Source organism: Eumetopias jubatus, unplaced genomic scaffold (assembly GCF_037043125.1).
Source record: "Eumetopias jubatus isolate StellerSeaLion01/CBP00866 unplaced genomic scaffold, mEumJub1_p1.0 scaffold_14, whole genome shotgun sequence".
Taxonomy (NCBI): domain Eukaryota; kingdom Metazoa; phylum Chordata; class Mammalia; order Carnivora; family Otariidae; genus Eumetopias; species Eumetopias jubatus.
Genome location: NW_028274820.1, coordinates 13,609,540 through 13,626,458, shown reverse-complemented (window position 1 = coordinate 13,626,458; position 16,919 = coordinate 13,609,540). Strand labels below are relative to the sequence as shown.

General features: G+C 41.5%; 1 protein-coding gene across 2 annotated transcripts in view; it reads left to right on the top strand.

The window, feature by feature from the left end:
* The first annotated feature begins 2,239 nt into the window (after positions 1 to 2,239).
* CDK13 (cyclin dependent kinase 13) overlaps positions 2,240 to 16,919 on the top strand; it is a 123,741-nt gene continuing 109,061 nt past the window's right edge. The window contains exon 1 of one of the 2 annotated variants that reach the window (XM_028108897.2): positions 2,240 to 3,877. In XM_028108897.2, the coding sequence (XP_027964698.1) occupies positions 2,664 to 3,877 (1,214 nt within the window). In that variant the 5' untranslated portion in view covers positions 2,240 to 2,663. The remainder of the gene's footprint in view (positions 3,878 to 16,919) is intronic. The other variant, XM_028108898.2, reaches the window with a different exon arrangement.

Below are 16,919 nucleotides of genomic sequence, written 5' to 3'. Positions count from 1 at the left end.
TGTAGTGTTCTGTGAATCATTGTTTGCGTATAACACCCAGTACTCCATTCAATACGTGCCCTCTTTAATACCCATCACCAGGCTAACCCATCCCCCCACCCCCTCTCCCCTCTAGAACCCTCAGTTTGTTTCTGAGTCCATCGTCTCTCATGGTTCGTCTCCCCCTCCGATTTCCCCCCTTCATTTTTCCCTTCCTACTATCTTCTTCTTCTTTTTTTTTTTTTTTTAACATATAATGTATTATCTGTTTCAGAGGTACAGGTCTGTGATTCAATTCTTACACAATTCACAGCGTTCACCATAGCACATGCACCTTGCCCCTTACTTTTCTATTCAGCTTCCCAGTGCCCTTACCACTTCCTGCGGGCTGCACACTAGGCCCCACTGTGTGGCCCACCCAGGTCTACCTTCCTGGGCAATGCTTTGCCTCCTCCTTTATCCTTCAGTAAACACACACCCTTCCTATTCATTCTTTCACTGAAGTCTGATTTTTAGCTTAGATTAGTCCAGGCTTAAATATAGTGTTAGTGGATGTCAAGCCAATTAAAAATATTTACACTAGGGCATCAATGATGGATGGATACCAAGTGTTTGGGAACTAAGAACCAATTGATCTGAAAAAATAAACTCGCAAAGGGGTTGCTATATGGTCACTGAGTGGACTGCTTAGCTTTTCTTTTCAAGCACATGAAAGCCACCTGCCTGGCTCAGTTGGTAAAGCACTGGACTCTTGACCTTCGGGTTTGAGCCCCATGTTGGGTGTAGAGATTACTTAAAAATCTCTAAAAAAGGCAAGATATTTCAAGCATATTCAGAGCCAATAACCCCTTTAAGTTTTAATTCAATTATCCTATGAGCCCAGTCTATCACTGAAAGGTAAACTTGTTAAGACAAGAAATGAGACGTGAAGTCACCGTATGGCTACAGTTTGGTGGTTCCACAGGTTTAGGTATCAAGGAGAAAGTGGGTGAAGTGCCGGGAGGGCAGCCCTCACTTGAGCAAATATTGACTTCAAGCTGCTGGTAATAATTCTGGGATTTCCAGTAGTCCCTTTTGACGTTTCATTTACTCCCCGAATTAACTTAAGACTTTTTTTTTAAAAAAGTGAATTTCAGTGTTACTAAAGCTCGAGATTGTGATTCCCAAGTGTGTTTTTAGGTTTAAGATGAGGCCTCGAACTTGGGCGTAGGTAAGACAGTTTAAACCAATGCCACCTCCGCCTTCTTTTGCGGGGTGCCCTCTTTTCTTCCCGGGGTTTGGCTGGGGTATATGATGGGGTGACTACCCAGCCCAGAAGGCCCCTAACGGCATTATTAATGAGTCCCAAATTCTTGCTGTTGCCGTGACCTTTCAACAGGCGGACGGTGCAACTGCACGTTGGACGCAACAGGCACGACCGGCATGCCATCACTGCAAAGGGACTCAAACGACAGCAGTGGGCGGTGCACGAAACCTCTCCTTTCTTTAACCCTTCTTCACACATAGTCCCACCCTCACCGGAAATGGAGCCGTTTCTACGTTACGCCACTTCCGGCCCGCACGCCCGTCCCTGGCAGGAGCGAGCACGCTGGTGCGCGGCAACTTTGTTCCCGCCTCCTTTGCCCCAACACCACTCACCTTCGGCTTTCTCGGAGCGTGACGTGCGTGCGCGCCCCCGGCCTTGCGTCAGGGCCGAGGGGAAAGGCCGAAAGAGCGAGGCGAGAAGGAGGGGTTGTAGAGGTTAGGGCCCAACCAGCAAGTCCCGTCGCCCTCCCTCCTCCTGACGAGAATCGGAGAGGGAAGGGGAGGAGCGAGCCGGGGCCGGCCGCGCACACCAGGAGCCTCCTCGTGGAGGGGGGGGGGAGCGGAGGAAAGGGGACCTCCGCCACCTCTGTTCGCGGCGGCGGCGAAGGAAGAAGAAAGTCAGGGCCCGTACCCACCGCCACAGGCTCAGAAACTCCCCCCCCCGCCCCTATCTTCCCGGAAACAGCCCCCCGCCCAGCCCCGCACACTCGCTGCCCCAACCGTGAGCCGCAGCCCGGTCGCCCCCGCCTCGCCCCGCCCCGCCGCCCGTCCCTGCGGGCGGCAGAGTGCGCGAGGCCCTAGGCCGGGAGTTGTTGTCAGGCCCAGGCCACTTCCGAGGCGCCCGCCGTGTGTCGCCGCCACCACAGGAGGACGACGTCGACGCGGAGGAGGCGGCGGCGGAGGCGTGTTGTTGTCTCGCCCACTCCCCTCCCCTGAACTCGCACCCAACGTCAGGGCGCGATGGAGTGAAGCGGAGACGAAGGTGGTACTTCCGCGTTGCGCTGCCCGAGCCGAGAGCGCGGCCGAGGCCGCTCCCCCACCCCCGGGGGCACTTGGAGGACTCCGGACTCCCCCGCAGGTCAGCGCCCGGCGCATCTGGTGTTTTGGCTGCTGAGGATAGGACGACGAGCACGATCGCGAGCTCTGCCACCCGGATTCCTGCTTCCCTCAGGCCCGGAGGCCGCTGCATACCCCACTGTGACCTGGAACCCAGGGACCCGAGTCCTGACCCGGATTATCGTGGCGCGTCTTCTGGCCGGCCCTGGCGCTCGGTGTCCCTCCGCCGCCGCAGCAGTTCCCGTTTCCGGCGGGGGAGATGGCCAGGATCTGACCCGGGAGGAGGCCGCACCCGCGCCGCGCTCTGCGGCGGGCTCTAGGCGATGCCGAGCAGCTCGGACACGGCGCTGGGGGGAGGCGGGGGCCTGAGCTGGGCGGAGAAGAAGTTGGAGGAACGCCGCAAGCGGAGGCGATTCCTGTCCCCTCAGCAGCCGCCGCTGCTGTTGCCGCTCCTGCAGCCGCAGCTCCTGCAACCGCCGCCGCCCCCGCCGCCTCTGCTCTTCCTGGCTGCTCCCGGCACGGCCGCCGCCGCAGCCGCCGCCGCCGCGGCCTCCTCCTCTTGCTTCAGCCCGGGCCCCCCTCTGGAGGTCAAGCGGCTGGCGAGAGGCAAGAGGCGCGCAGGAGGGCGGCAGAAGCGGCGCCGCGGGCCCCGCGCCGGGCAGGAGGCGGAGAAGCGTCGGGTCTTCTCGCTGCCCCAGCCGCAGCAGGACGGCGGTGGCGGTGCTAGTAGCGGCGGGGGTGTGACCCCGCTGGTGGAATACGAGGATGTGAGCTCCCAGTCCGAGCAGGGGCTGCTGCTGGGGGGGGCCAGCGCGGCAACGGCGGCGACGGCTGCCGGGGGAACGGGGGGCAGCGGCGGGAGTCCGGCCTCCTCCTCCGGCACCCAGCGGCGCGGGGAGGGGTCGGAGCGCAGGCCCCGCCGGGACCGCCGCAGCAGCAGCGGCCGCAGCAAGGAGCGCCACCGCGAGCACCGGCGGCGGGACGGGCAGCGCGGCGGCAGCGAGGCCTCCAAGTCCCGCAGCCGCCACAGCCACAGCGGCGAGGAGCGGGCCGAGGCCGCCAAGAGCGGCAGCAGCAGCAGCAGCGGCGGCCGCCGGAAAAGCGCCTCGGCCACGTCTAGCAGCAGCAGCAGCCGCAAAGATCGAGACCTGAAGGCCCACCGGAGCCGGACTAAGTCGTCCAAGGAGCCGCCTTCGGCCTACAAGGAGCCGCCCAAGGCCTACCGGGAGGACAAGAGCGAGCCCAAGGCCTACAGGCGGCGGCAGCGGTCCCTGAGCCCGCTGGGAGGTCGGGACGACAGCCCGGTGTCCCACAGGGCCTCGCAGGGCCTGAGGAGCCGCAAGTCCCCCAGCCCGGCAGGAGGTGGCAGCAGCCCGTACTCTCGGCGGCTGCCGCGCTCCCCGAGCCCCTACAGCCGCCGCCGCTCCCCCAGCTACAGCCGCCACAGCTCCTACGAGCGGGGCGGCGACGTGTCCCCCAGCCCCTACAGCAGCAGCAGTTGGCGCCGCTCCCGGAGCCCCTACAGCCCCGTGATCAGGTGAGTCCGCCCCCCCCCGCCCCCCCCGCTGCGTTCGTCTTCTGCTGCGCGGGCCAGATCCCCAGGAGGCAGGGAAAGTGGTGACTGGTCTCTTCGGAGCCACCGAAGTCTGCAGCCGGCACTGGAAAACCCAACTTCAGGCCGGGGCTTCAAGTAGGGCGAGGCGTTTGCGCGCGCCCGTGACACCTTTTAGTGGGTTGGAGGGACAAAGCAACAGGTCCTGCAGACTTGTTCTCCTCCCTCTGGCCGGGAAAGATTTCGAAGAGAGAGTTCAAAGTTTTAAACTTGTTGCATTAACCTATTAACAGGTTTCTCTCAACTGCTCTTTGCATTTCCAGCAATTTTCTTTGGGTAAACCTAGAGGTGATTTAATTTGTCATGATTTTGAAAGCTCTCTGAAGAGGTTTCATCTTTGGAGACTTAGGAACGGACCCCCATACTGTAAAGGAGAATCGGAATCACTTGCTGATGTCAGAGTTAGATATGGATTGCAAATGTTGCAGGTGATGAATACAGCAATGGAAAAATTTGCAGCTTTTCTGTGAAGTTTATTTTAATATGTGACAGAAGCTTATGTGGAAACTTAAGAGTTCTCAATTCTCAAGATAAGGAAGATGCCCTTTTTGTTATATTCTTCTGCGGAGTGGTTTTTTAAGTGTTGAAAAAAAAAGACAAGATTGTGGTTTCACTGTTGGTTTGTGATGACATCCAGTTGCTAATAACATATAATTAATTGGTGTAACCAAGTGAATGGTCTAGTACATCCTTACGGTATCACAGTTTACTGTTACATTAAATTACATTTACTTCAAAGTTTAGCTATATTTTTAGATATCAACGATCTTTGTTCAGAACCCTTTAAAAGGTATAATCTGGTGAAATTGGAGTAAATCTTTTATGTGGTTGTTACACCTTATTACATAATTCTATTCAGGAAAAGTGTGAACGTTGATCTATGCGTACCTTTTAAGCAAAACAAACTAAAAATAACTTTCGAATATTTTGCAGGTTCTGTTCCTTGAGCTGTCTGGAAATTCTAGGTCTTATCGTTTAGGGTATTAAAAAATGACGTTTTCGTTGGTTGTGGTTTTCCTATTGGTCTTAGTTTTCAGTAATGCCAAGTGGATGCAAGTACCTCTAAGCAGATTATGTTGAATCTCAATGCATATACTTTTAAAATTAGCAGATCTCTTTGAAGTGTCAGCCTAGTAAATACTTGTCAAGATGGGATTCAAGTAGAGATCTGGGTGTGAGTTTGTCCTTAAATGAAAGCAGCTGTGCAAATCTCTTCATTCTTACAGTGTTCATGCACACTTAAAATGCTAGTTGATGCTTTAAGTAAAGGTCTGTCAACGCTGAAAATTCATTTCCCCAAATTTAGCCTTCATATCTTGTAAAGACCTTGCATTTTGCTTTTAGTTAAAATATTTTAGGTTTGCCAGAAGGTTTGCATTTTTGTTATTGTTGCTTGTTTTTTGCAGTTGACACTGTTTTTGAAAACTGATTAGGTTAAGTTTCAGGACTTCAGATAGCAACTTTGAGTGTATGATGCAATTTTAAGAATAGAGTTTGTGTTTATCTGAATTTTTAGTTGCTGGATACTTTAGCAAGTTCCTGTCCTTAATAGTGCTATGTATTTTATGTATATATTTCGTGTAGTAGTGGTATGTATGATTAGTATTATTCGTATATAGCAAATACTTAGCACATCATATGCCAGTTACTGTTCTAGGGACTGGAATAGATCCATGAAGGAAGGTGAGGTCCTTGCCCTCATGAAGCTTGCATTTAGAGGACCATTCGTTGCTGAATCTTTTCATGGTTTTTATACTGACCACCGGTATTTCTAAAGGATTGGATTTGGACAAAGCTTTAGAGTATCTTGGCCAACATTCCGGACAGCTGTCCATTTGGTGTGTGCCTGAATACATCTAGACGTGGAAAGACATTACTGTGGGACAGCCTGTTCCTTTAGATTTGGGACTTGAGTTCTAGACCTGCTTTGCCCAGTATCTTAGCAAGACCCTCCCTTGGAAACTCAGTTTCCTAAACTATAACAGAGAAATACTTGGGGTTTTTTTTTTTTTTTTTGTATTATTTCAAGGATTACATGGAAATTTATATTTTGTAAGGTATGAAAAGAAATACTGTAGATTATTATGGAAATGTAATGTGGTTGAATTATTACCGAATAGTTTGAATTATTGGAACTCTTCACACTGAAACAGAAATCTACCTCCATATTAACTTTCTACCCATTGCTTCAAGTTTAACCAGAGGAAACTTGTATGCTGCTACCTCTTTAAAATGTAAGACACTTGCCATGTCTTCTGAGTCTTCTCTGGGCCAAAAACTTCATTTGTCATGAGGTACGGTTTTCACATTTTTCACATTACATCTGGTTTGTCAACTGTCCTTAAAATATGGGGCCCAGAATTTACACCTAACATTGTTGATTGGAAAAATTTAAGATTTTTAAATACAACAAATGTGTTACTACTGTTTAGGAACAATTCATTGAACTCACTTGTCCAGTTTAACGCAAAAAGTTTTACTTACTTTTAGAGTTTAGTAATGTCTTAAGTGGCCCATATTATTTAATGAATAGACTGCTAGATCTGTGAAGGCAGCTATACTGTCTTAACCAACCGTTGTATTACTAGTGTTCAGCATAGTATTTGGCACAAGTCGTCGCTTAATAATTGTTGAATGGGTAAATGAAGGGATGATGGAGTTTACTGAGCCTATGAAATATTGTGGGCCTAGATTGCATAAGTATTTAATAGAGACCATGTGTAAGAAAGAGCAGTATGATCTTTTATCAGCCCACATGGACCTTCTGTATTAATGAACTGTCAGTGTAGATATTTTAAGGAGTTGCATGCACATTGAAAATAGTATTCAAACCATAGTATGAAGATTTTTTCTTGGTGTTAGTTCCTAGAGTAAATCCTCTCCTATTGACTTTTAATTCACTGTCTGCTCTAGGCTTTCGTCTTCTGTTCATGCTTTTCATTTCATCAGTCCCGCCTTAGCTTTACATTTGTTTCTATAACCAGTTTACCTCATTTTCTTTACTCCTTGTGACTATCGGGGTGTGGGAAGTCACATAATATTGCTGACTGACCCTATAATGTGGGAGTGTAGTAGAGGTGTTTTTAAAGGGAGGGAATGGTACTGACGTTTGGGTTTTACTGTGTGCCAGGTATTGATAAATACTTAACAACATATGTTCACCCCCTACATTTCTGTTCATAGATTGGGAAACTGAAGCTCTAAAAAGTTAAGTGATTTGTTCCAAGGTCAGCTTGGATTCAAACCCCGGGCTGATTGAAGTAACGTGCACTTGATACTGGTTATTGATACTGTCAGGGCATTCAAGGGAGCTGACCACCTCATGTAGTGATCTGTTTTGCTAGAATTCATCTCCTGTTAGGGTATTTATGTATCGATTCCCCTCCCCCCTTCTTTGCAGCTTTTTCAGGATTGTAGAAAACAAATTCTTCTAGAGACTCTTTTGGCTCATTAACTTGTAGCTTTTATGATATGAGTCTAAAAACATTCCTTGAAAACTTTATACTTTGTTACTGACAGTTTTTTTTTTTTTTTGCAGTGGGATATCTTGATCTAAAGTCACTCAAGTCAGATCGGTTACAATCAGGACAATAAGTTGTTACATATATCTTTAATTGGTTCTGTCTCTGAACTTGCGGAGATTCTATTCCTCTAAGAGGCAGCAGAAGCCTCCGTTAAGAAGCCTCGGTTATGGAATAGTATAGAGACCCTGCGAATCTAAAGATGGGTGACCAGTAGGTGTAAATAAGTGAAGTTACTAGTATTTACTTGTGTATGATATGGGGTACCTCTGCCATGGTTTATTTAGTGTAATTGTCCTAAAAAATGTGTTCAGGAATATATAGAATGAAGACATTTCAGAATAATAAAAAAGCTCCTGTTAACTCATAAAATGCTACTGATTTGATTTGTACTTAATAGAAATAAATCAGGAGTATCCTTAGATGAATGTCATGCTTAAAATGCTTTTTTAAAATGTCAAGTATATGGGATACTAGAATAAATGCAGAAACACTCAGAAGGAGTGGAAATTTAGGTGAAGTCTTAGGTCACCAAACCTGTAATCGCCTATTTCATTCTCAAGATGGCCTTGTGTTTTGCTCCTTCTCTGACCAAACTTTACCCAGCATTTACATCTACATAGTCTTTATCATGTATTTGTTCTAACACTAATATTTATCCCATTTCCATTTTCAGCTCCTCAGTTCAGGCCTTTGTTTTTAATCAGACTTCCTGTTACCATGCTTTTCTTCTCAGTTCATTCTTTTTCAGGAGAATTTTTTTAAAGTCTTGGTCAGATTGTGTCACTTTCATTATATAGAATTAAGTCCAGACTTTTCAATGCATTGTCAGGTAATGCCTTTTATGATCTGGCCCCATTCTATCAGAATTCTATTTTCAGAAAAACTTTTCTTTCTCTATATTTGTACTCTTGCTGTTCTTTTACAAAGGCCCTTCCTAGCCCCCCTTCTCTGCTTGGGGCTCTGCATTCAAAACCCAGCTCCAGTTCAACCACCTTGAGATCTTGCTCCATTCATGGAGAGAAAATTCATTCTTATATTCCTATGGCACTTTGCTTTATCTTTGTAATAGAGCTTTAAAAGAATTCTATTTAATATTCTGATTATTTGGCTGGCTACATTTGTATTTTCTCTACTAGACTGTAAGCCCCTGGAGGACAAATTTTAACATGTATTTATTAGTGGTTGAATTAATTTAAATAGCATTTTTCTCCACAGATTAATGCAACCAACTATGCACAGATTGCAGTTGCATCTCTAAACTTACTTGCTATTTTGGTTTACATGTACTCTAGGATGGGTGAAGTGATTATTTTGTAAGGAAAAAATTTAAGAACCTCCTCTTTCCAGCTGCTGCTTTACTTCACTGAATTGAGGATGCTGGGAGTCACTTTTAGTGTGAATATAGAATAAATTCAGACCCAGTGTTTATATTTGCACTCTGCTGTACTAATCAAGATAAGTGATCTGTTTTTCTTGGTGAAAATTTTCCGAACAAACTGTACACCAAGCTTTATTTCCTAACTCTGAAATTCAAATTGTAGCTATTTCTGAAAAATCAGTGGAAAATTAATATTGCTTAATATTCGTATTTTAGATCATTTTAATCTCTTCTATACTTTTTCTATGAATACCATTTGAATTTTATTGTTATTTTTGCTTTTTCTTGGCTTTGTTTTATAGATAGATATTTATAAGCTTTAAAGTGGATGTTAGAAGGAAAAGTATCAGGCTAGAATCAGAAGTATTACTTGTTTGCGGTGACTTTTGTTCCTTGAATTTCCACACATCTCAATTTTGAGAGAATCTAGTTTTCTTAGTATATTTGGAAAACAAAATGAATGTAGATTAGAAGATTAAAAACTGGAATTTATTATTTTATTTTTTATTTAAATTCCAATTAGTTAACACACAGTGTAATATTGTTTCAGGTGTACAATATGGTGATTCAGTGCTTCCCTACAACACCGGGTGCTCATCACAAGTGTGCTCTAACCTTCATCACCTATTTAGCCCATCCCCCGACCCCCTCCCTCTGGTAACCATGTTTGTTCACTGGAGTTAAGAGTCTGTTTCTTGGTTTGCCCCTCTCTTTTTCTTTTTTTCCCTTTGCTTTTTTAAAAACTGGAATTTATAAAATGAAAATGAAAAAGGTAGTGAGAGGAACTGAAAACTGAAAGTAGTTAATGGGCTGCTTGCCTCTCCACCTTTCTGTTTCTGCCATTTTCAGTTGCATAGGGGTACTTTCACTGAGATATTTTATTGACTCACCAAACTTATTTAACATTAAACTAATTATTTCACCTTTCTTGGAGTCATTCCTTTTTCTGATATTGCTCTTCATTATTTTTCACCTGTTTACAAAGATACTACAGGCTCAAGGTGGAAGTTTTCAGTTAGTACAGAAGAGTGTGAGAGATTAAAAGGCCTCCTGAATCCAACCACCTGAGATGATCATCTTTGACCTTTTGAAAAACATTCTTCTAGATTCTTCTCTGCATGTATGCATAGGGACCAAAAATTTTATGTAAATCTTGGGAATTATGGGAACATATTACAGTGCTACTTTGTATGCCATGCTCTGTAGTATGTTCTTGTTGGCTTCTGGTATTTTGTTGCATGGATGTACTGTAACTTGTTTGGCCAAGTCCATTTTGCTAGACTCTTAGTTTTTTATTTTTAAAATTTTTGAGATGTGTATGTATCTACTGCAAATAGTTGGTGTGCGCCTTTGTTCCACTATCTCCTATATATTGGATTTCTTGGAGGTAAAATTGTTGGGTCAAAAATGGTATACACATTTGTAGTTTTGATACAGTGTCATATTGCCCTTCAGAAGGCTTTTACCAATTTTTGTTTCCCAACAGTGTGCCAGTGCTCATCTCCTCAGTCCCACCGTCACTTAGAGTTGTCAAATTTGCCATTTTTTTCATTTGCATTTCTTTAATAAGACTGAATTTATTTTAATTTGTTTATTGAATGTTTTAATTTTTTGATTCATTTCTGTTATTTATAAGAGCTTTCAGTGTGTTAGAGGTATTAACTTTTTGTGGCGTAACATTTTTCATGAGTTTGTCTTTTGTTTTTTAACATTGTTTACATAATGTTTTGGTTTTAAAGATTTCTTATTTATTTACTTGAGAGGGAGAGAGACTGCACAGAGGGAGAGGGAGAAGCCGACTCCCTGCTGAGCAGGGAGCGCAATGGTGGTCTCGATTCCAGGACGCTCAGATCATGACCTGAGCGGAAGGCAGACACTTAACTGACTGAGCCACCCAGGCATCCCAAAATGTTTTAAGAACTGTTAACGTATGCCTATGTTCATGTGTTTTAAGTGACAGTAGTTGCTCCCAGGCACCCAGTGCCAAAACTTTAGTAATACTTAATCTCTTCTCCTTCCCCAGTTCTTGTGAATTGCTTGTTCTATTGATCCTTTTGCAGTGGTCTTTATCTATTCTTACTTAGTTTGAAACTCCTTTATGTTTTTACTGTTGGGTCTGATTGCTTTGGGTTTTTCCTCTTCAAGCCTCTCCTATTTTCTGCATTCAAATTAATCTTAAAATACCACTTTGATTCTATCATTTTTCTATAAAACATACTTATAGAATCAGATTCTTGAGCTGGGCACTTAAGATTCCTTACCTGAGATGGACCCAAACTACCCTTATTTCTCAGTGTGTGTGTATATATTGATCACAGTACAAACTGGACTCCTTACTATTTTAAAAAAACATGGAATTGCAGGTGCCCTGCACTTTAGTTTATGCCCTTCTCTCAACTGGCTAATCCTGCTTGGCCATTCTTCCAGCCATATTTGAGGTGTCATCTTCATTAATCTCATCCAGAAGTGATTTCTCATATTCAGGCTTGCATTAATTTGAGTTGTTGCCCCCCCCCACTTCCTCCGCAGTATATTGGACATGTTTCATTCATTAATTAAAACAGTTTTATTAAGGTATAACTTACCAATTTTAAATATACATTTAAATGGCTTTTGACAAATAAACTTGTGTAATCACCACCACAGTCATGATAACATTACCCTAAAACGTTTCCTGTGGCCCCTTTGTAGTTTGTCCCCTACTCTACCTGTGGTCCTTGACAACTGCTACTCTGCTTTCTGTCACATTTGTTTTACCTTTCTTAAACTTCTTATCAATAGAATTATATGGTATTAAGCTTTGGTGTGTGCTTTTCACTTAGATTCATCGATGTTATTGCACGTTTGAGTGGTTTCTTCCTTTTTGCTGAGTAGTATTCCATTTCCTTATACATTCCGTGGATATACAGTAATTTGCTTATCATTACCCAGTTGATGAGTATTTGAGTTTCCAGTTTTGGGCTATTATGAATGAAGCTGCTGTGAACATTTGAATATAGTTCTTTTGTTTTTATTTCTCATGAGTAAATTAGGAGTGGGATTGCTGTGTTGTATAGTAAGTGGATTTTTGACTTTATAAGCAGCCTGTTTTCCAAAATGGTACCATTTTGCATTCTAGTCAACAGTGTATGACCATTCCAGTAGCTTCACATCCTCACTAAGACTTCAGTTTTTGTCACTTTGTTCTTAGTTCTTCTGGTGGATGTGTAGTGGTACATCATTATGGTTTTATTTGCAAATGCCTAATGACTAATAATGTTAAGCATCTTTCCATATGTTTGTTTGCTCTTCGTACCTTTTGTGAAGTGTCTTAAAATGTTTTGTCCATATTCTTTATGAATTTGGTTATTTGTTTTATTGAATTTTAAGAGTTCTGTACGTATTCTAGATACAAGTTCTTTGTATCTAGATTTGTATTCTAGATACAAGTTACAAATATTTTGCAAATGATTCTTCTCATCGTGTGGCTTGCCTTTCCTTAACAGTAACTTTGAAGAGCAGAATTTGATGAAGTCCAATATAGCAATTTTTTTCTTTTATGATTTCATGTATTTTGTGCCACCCCAAAACTCATGGTCACAAAGATTTCCTTTCTGGTTTTATAATATACATCTTTAATTTATCACAGTCTACCTTCATGTATAATATAATATGACAAAAGAGTATGCCTACATTTTTTCTTCTCTTATGTACCATTCTTGTCATGTGTCTTGTTTCTATATATATATAACTTATGTGTGTTATTTATAGACATGAAATTAAAAAATGAGAAAAATCATTTATATCTGCTTTAATTTATACCTTTTCAAACACTTCTCATTCCTTTATGTAGATCTAAGTTTTGATGTAGTATTTTCCTCTAGTGAGAGAAGTGGCTTTCAACATTTCTTATAATGCAGATCTGCTGTTTTATTTGTCCGGAAAAAGTCTCCATTTTGAAAGATATTTTCGCTGGGTATGGAATTCTGTGTGGACCTTCCCCCCCCCCCTTTAGTACTTTGACTTATTCTGCTTCTGGCTTGTGTAGTTTGATGAAAATTTACATAATATTTTGTTTTTGCTTCAGCCACTGGATTGTAAGTCCCATGGGGTTCTTTTTTAATCTTAGTGTCTCTTAAGCACTTACCACAGCATGTGATAGGAAATAGATAGCCAACAAGTGATGTTAAATTGATTTGTATAAGAAAATATCCAACACCTTAGACTTCGGAAAAAAAAATCCTTCTGATATTAATAGGGTCTAATTTTGGCTTATGAATAAATTTGTAATGACTAGAGCTGGACCAATCAAAAGAATGTGCCTTTGCGCAGATCAAGTGTTAAACTTTCCCTCTACTCTTCTTACCATCTTTCTTTTTTTCTCTTCAAAAACACATATCAGGCTGTGGTTCAGTGAAACATGAAGACAAACACGGTTCATGTGCTCAGTGGACTAGAACTCGTTTGCCTGAGAAAGTCCGCAAAAAGTCAGTCATGACTCTTTTATTTTCATAACTTTTAGTGTTTCATAAGGAACATAAAGGAAATAAACACAAACATTTCAGTTTTATGTTATTAAATTTTTCTAGTTTTTAAAATAACATCTTTTTTGAGATATAATTCACCTACCATGAAGTATACTCTAATTTTAACTGGTACAGTCAGTGGCCTTTAGTATATTCAGTTGTGCAGCCATCACCACTAATTTTAGAACATTTTAATCACCTCAAAATGAAACTCAGGGCCTGTTAGTAGTCAGTCCCCATTCTCACCTCTGCACGTCTCTGGCAACCACCAATCTACTTTCTATCTCTATGGATTTGCCTATTTTGGACATTTCATATAAATGGGATCATATGATTCATGACTTTTTATGACTGACTAAATTCATTTAAGCATACTGTTTTTAAGGTTCATCTATGTTGTAGCATGTATCATCAGTAATTTCTTCTTAGGTCAAACTAGTATTCCATTGTATGAATATCCACATTTTATTTTCAGTTAATGGACATTTCAGTTGTTTTCAGTTTTTGACTATTATGAATTATGCTTCCATGAACACTTGTGTTTAGTTTTTGCATGAGATTTTTTTTTTTTTCATGAGATACATTTTTATTTCTCTTGGGTATATATCTAGGAGTGCAATTTCTGGGTCATGTGCTAATTCTATATTTAACATTTTAAGGAATTGCCAACCTGTTTTTCTCAGTGGCTGCATCACTTTTATGTTCCAACCAGCAATATATGAGGGTTTCAATTTCTGCATATCCTTGGCAATTGTTGTCTTTTTTATTATATTTGTTCTGATATCTCCTTGTACTTTTGATTTGCATTTCCCTAGTGACTAATGATATTGGGCATCTTTTCATATGTTTATTGGACATTTATATATCTTTTTTTGGAAAATGTTTATTCAGATCCTTCACCTATTTTAAAAAATTGGGGTTTCTTCTTGTTAAATCTTTAGAGTTCTTTATATATTTTGGTTACTAATATGCCTGTGACATTTCTTCTAGAAAGAAGAACTCTTGTATTCGGGAGAGTCAGTTTTAATGTAGTGCAAAAAAAAAAAAAATGGATTCTTCCCTAGGTAACTTGTTTGTAACCACTTAGGTCATTCTAACAGTGTAAACTTTGGACAAGTCACTTAGCTTTTGAGCATGGTCTGTGGACCCATAAGAAGGAAAAACAGAAGGAAAATTTCTAGGGTGAAGTGTTAACAGAACAACCAAAAGACTCCTATCTGGTTGGCAGATCTTCTGTCTTGGGTTGACTGGGTAGATAGCCACTGTGAAGGAAAAAGCAAAGACTAGAAATTATACAGATGTGGATTTAGGTACTCATTCTGGTGCTTTCGTAGCAGAGCATTGTTAAGCAGTTCACTTATCCTTTTTGAGCTCTCATCTTTCTACTTGTAAAATGGGAGGAATGATGCCAACCTGGTTAAAAAAAAACAAATCTGGGAACAACCTAAGTACAGTGAATAGGGGAGCAATTAAATTATGGTACAGATACATGATTTGCAAAAATTTTTTCCCATTGTATCACTTTGTTGACATCCATTAGTGCACAGAAATTTTTAGTTTTAAAGAAGACTTTACCTAATTGAACATCACAAAGATTTATTCCTATATTTTTTCTAAAGGAGTTTTATAGTTTTAGCTTTTACATTTTGGTCTTTGATCTATTTTGAGTTAATTTTTGTGTATGGTGAGAGAAAGTGGTCCAACTTCATCCTTTTGTATGGAAAGCCATTTGTGCCAACATCATTTGTTAAAGAAACTATTCTTTCTCCATTGAATTTTATTGGCATCCTTTTTGAAAAGGCACTGACCATAAATGTGAGGGCTTATTTCTGGTCTGTCAGTTCTAGTCCATTGATTTACATGTCCATCCTCTGCCAGTACCATACAGGCTTGATTATTCTAGTTTTGAAATCATCAGGAAGTGCAAGTCTTTCTTTAAAATATTTTATTTATTTATTTCACAGAGAGAGTCACAGTGAGAGAGGGAACACAAGCAGGGGGAGTGGGAGAGGGAGAAGCAGGCTTCCTGTTGAGCAGGGAGCCCGATGTGGGGCTCAATCCCAGGACCCTAGACCATGACCTGAGTTGAAGGCAGATGCTTAATGACTGAGGCACCCAGGTGCCCCAGGAAGTGCAAGTCTTTCAGCTTTGTTCTTTTACATTGCTTTGATCTTTTCCCCTTTTTTATAGAGGGGGAGAGGGGTCCTTTGAATGTCCACATGAATTTTAGGATCAGCTTTCCAAATTGTGCAAAAAGGCAGCTTGGATTTGCATTGGGATTGCACTAAATCTGGAGATCAGCTTGGGAGTATTGCTGTCTTAATGTTAAGTCATCAAATATGTGAATATGAAATGTCTTTCCATTTATGTTCTCTCAATATTTTCATTGGTAATTTGAAGTTTTCAGGGTACAGTCCTTGAACTTTTTTTTTGTTGTTAGATTTATTCCTAAGTATACATTTTACGGCTGTTGTAATGGAAATTGTTTTTGTAATTTCATTTAATTATCCATTGCTAGTGTATGGAACTGCAGTAGATTTTTCTACATTGATCATGTGTCCTGCCATCTTGTTTACTTGCTTATTAGTTCTAATAGTTTTTAGTTGATTTCTTAGGATTTTCTATGTACAAGACTATGCCATCTGCAGATAGATAGTTTTACCCCATCCCCTGCCCCCAGTCTGGATTCCTTTTATTTATTTTTTTCTTGCCTAATTACAGTGGCTAGAATCTCAAGTACAGTGTTAATTAGAGGTGGCAAAATTAGACTTCCTTGTTTTGATCCTGATCCTATAGGGAAAGCATTTTAGTCTTTTTTCCACAAAATGATGTTGGCTCTGAAAATTTTATAAATGCCTACTTTTATTTTTGGTTTAAAATTGTTTCCACGAGGGTCTAATTTTTTGGTATCAAAAAAAAAATTCTAGATGCTTTGGTTGAGCCTAATACATGAACTGGTGTAATAATTCATTACTGTCCCTAGGTCTAGGGAAAGAGGAAAATCTCCTATTTTGTAGTATGTGTAATGATTAGCTGTATTGATTTCCTTAATATACATGAAGAAACATTTGAAAAATATGAAAAATATGTGCATTAATGTTTATAGTATTTTTTAAGTGTTACTTAAGTACTCATGATTTTTTAAATTTAATTTTTTAAGGTTAAGCAGTTGGGGGGCACCTCGTGGCTCAGTTCTTAAGTGTCTGCCTTTGGCTCAGGTCAGGATCCTAGGGTCCTGCGTTTGAGCCCTGCATCTGGCTCCCTGCTCAGCAGGAAGCCTGCTTCTCCCTCTCCCACTCTCCTTGCTTGTGTTCCCTCTCTCGCTGTCTCTCTCTCTGTCAAATAAATAAAATCTTAAAAAAAAGAAAAAAAAGGTTAAGCAATTGGTGTGTACTGGAGTAAGAATGAATTTGTACAACCTTTTTTATTTTTATTTAAAAAAGTGACAAGGTTTCTTTGTACCATACATTTTGGTTTGTTATAATTTCTGGTGTTCATCTTTAAACTTTTCTGTTGGTGTTTATTTTTTTAATGAGTTTTGAGTATTATATTGTTGTTGT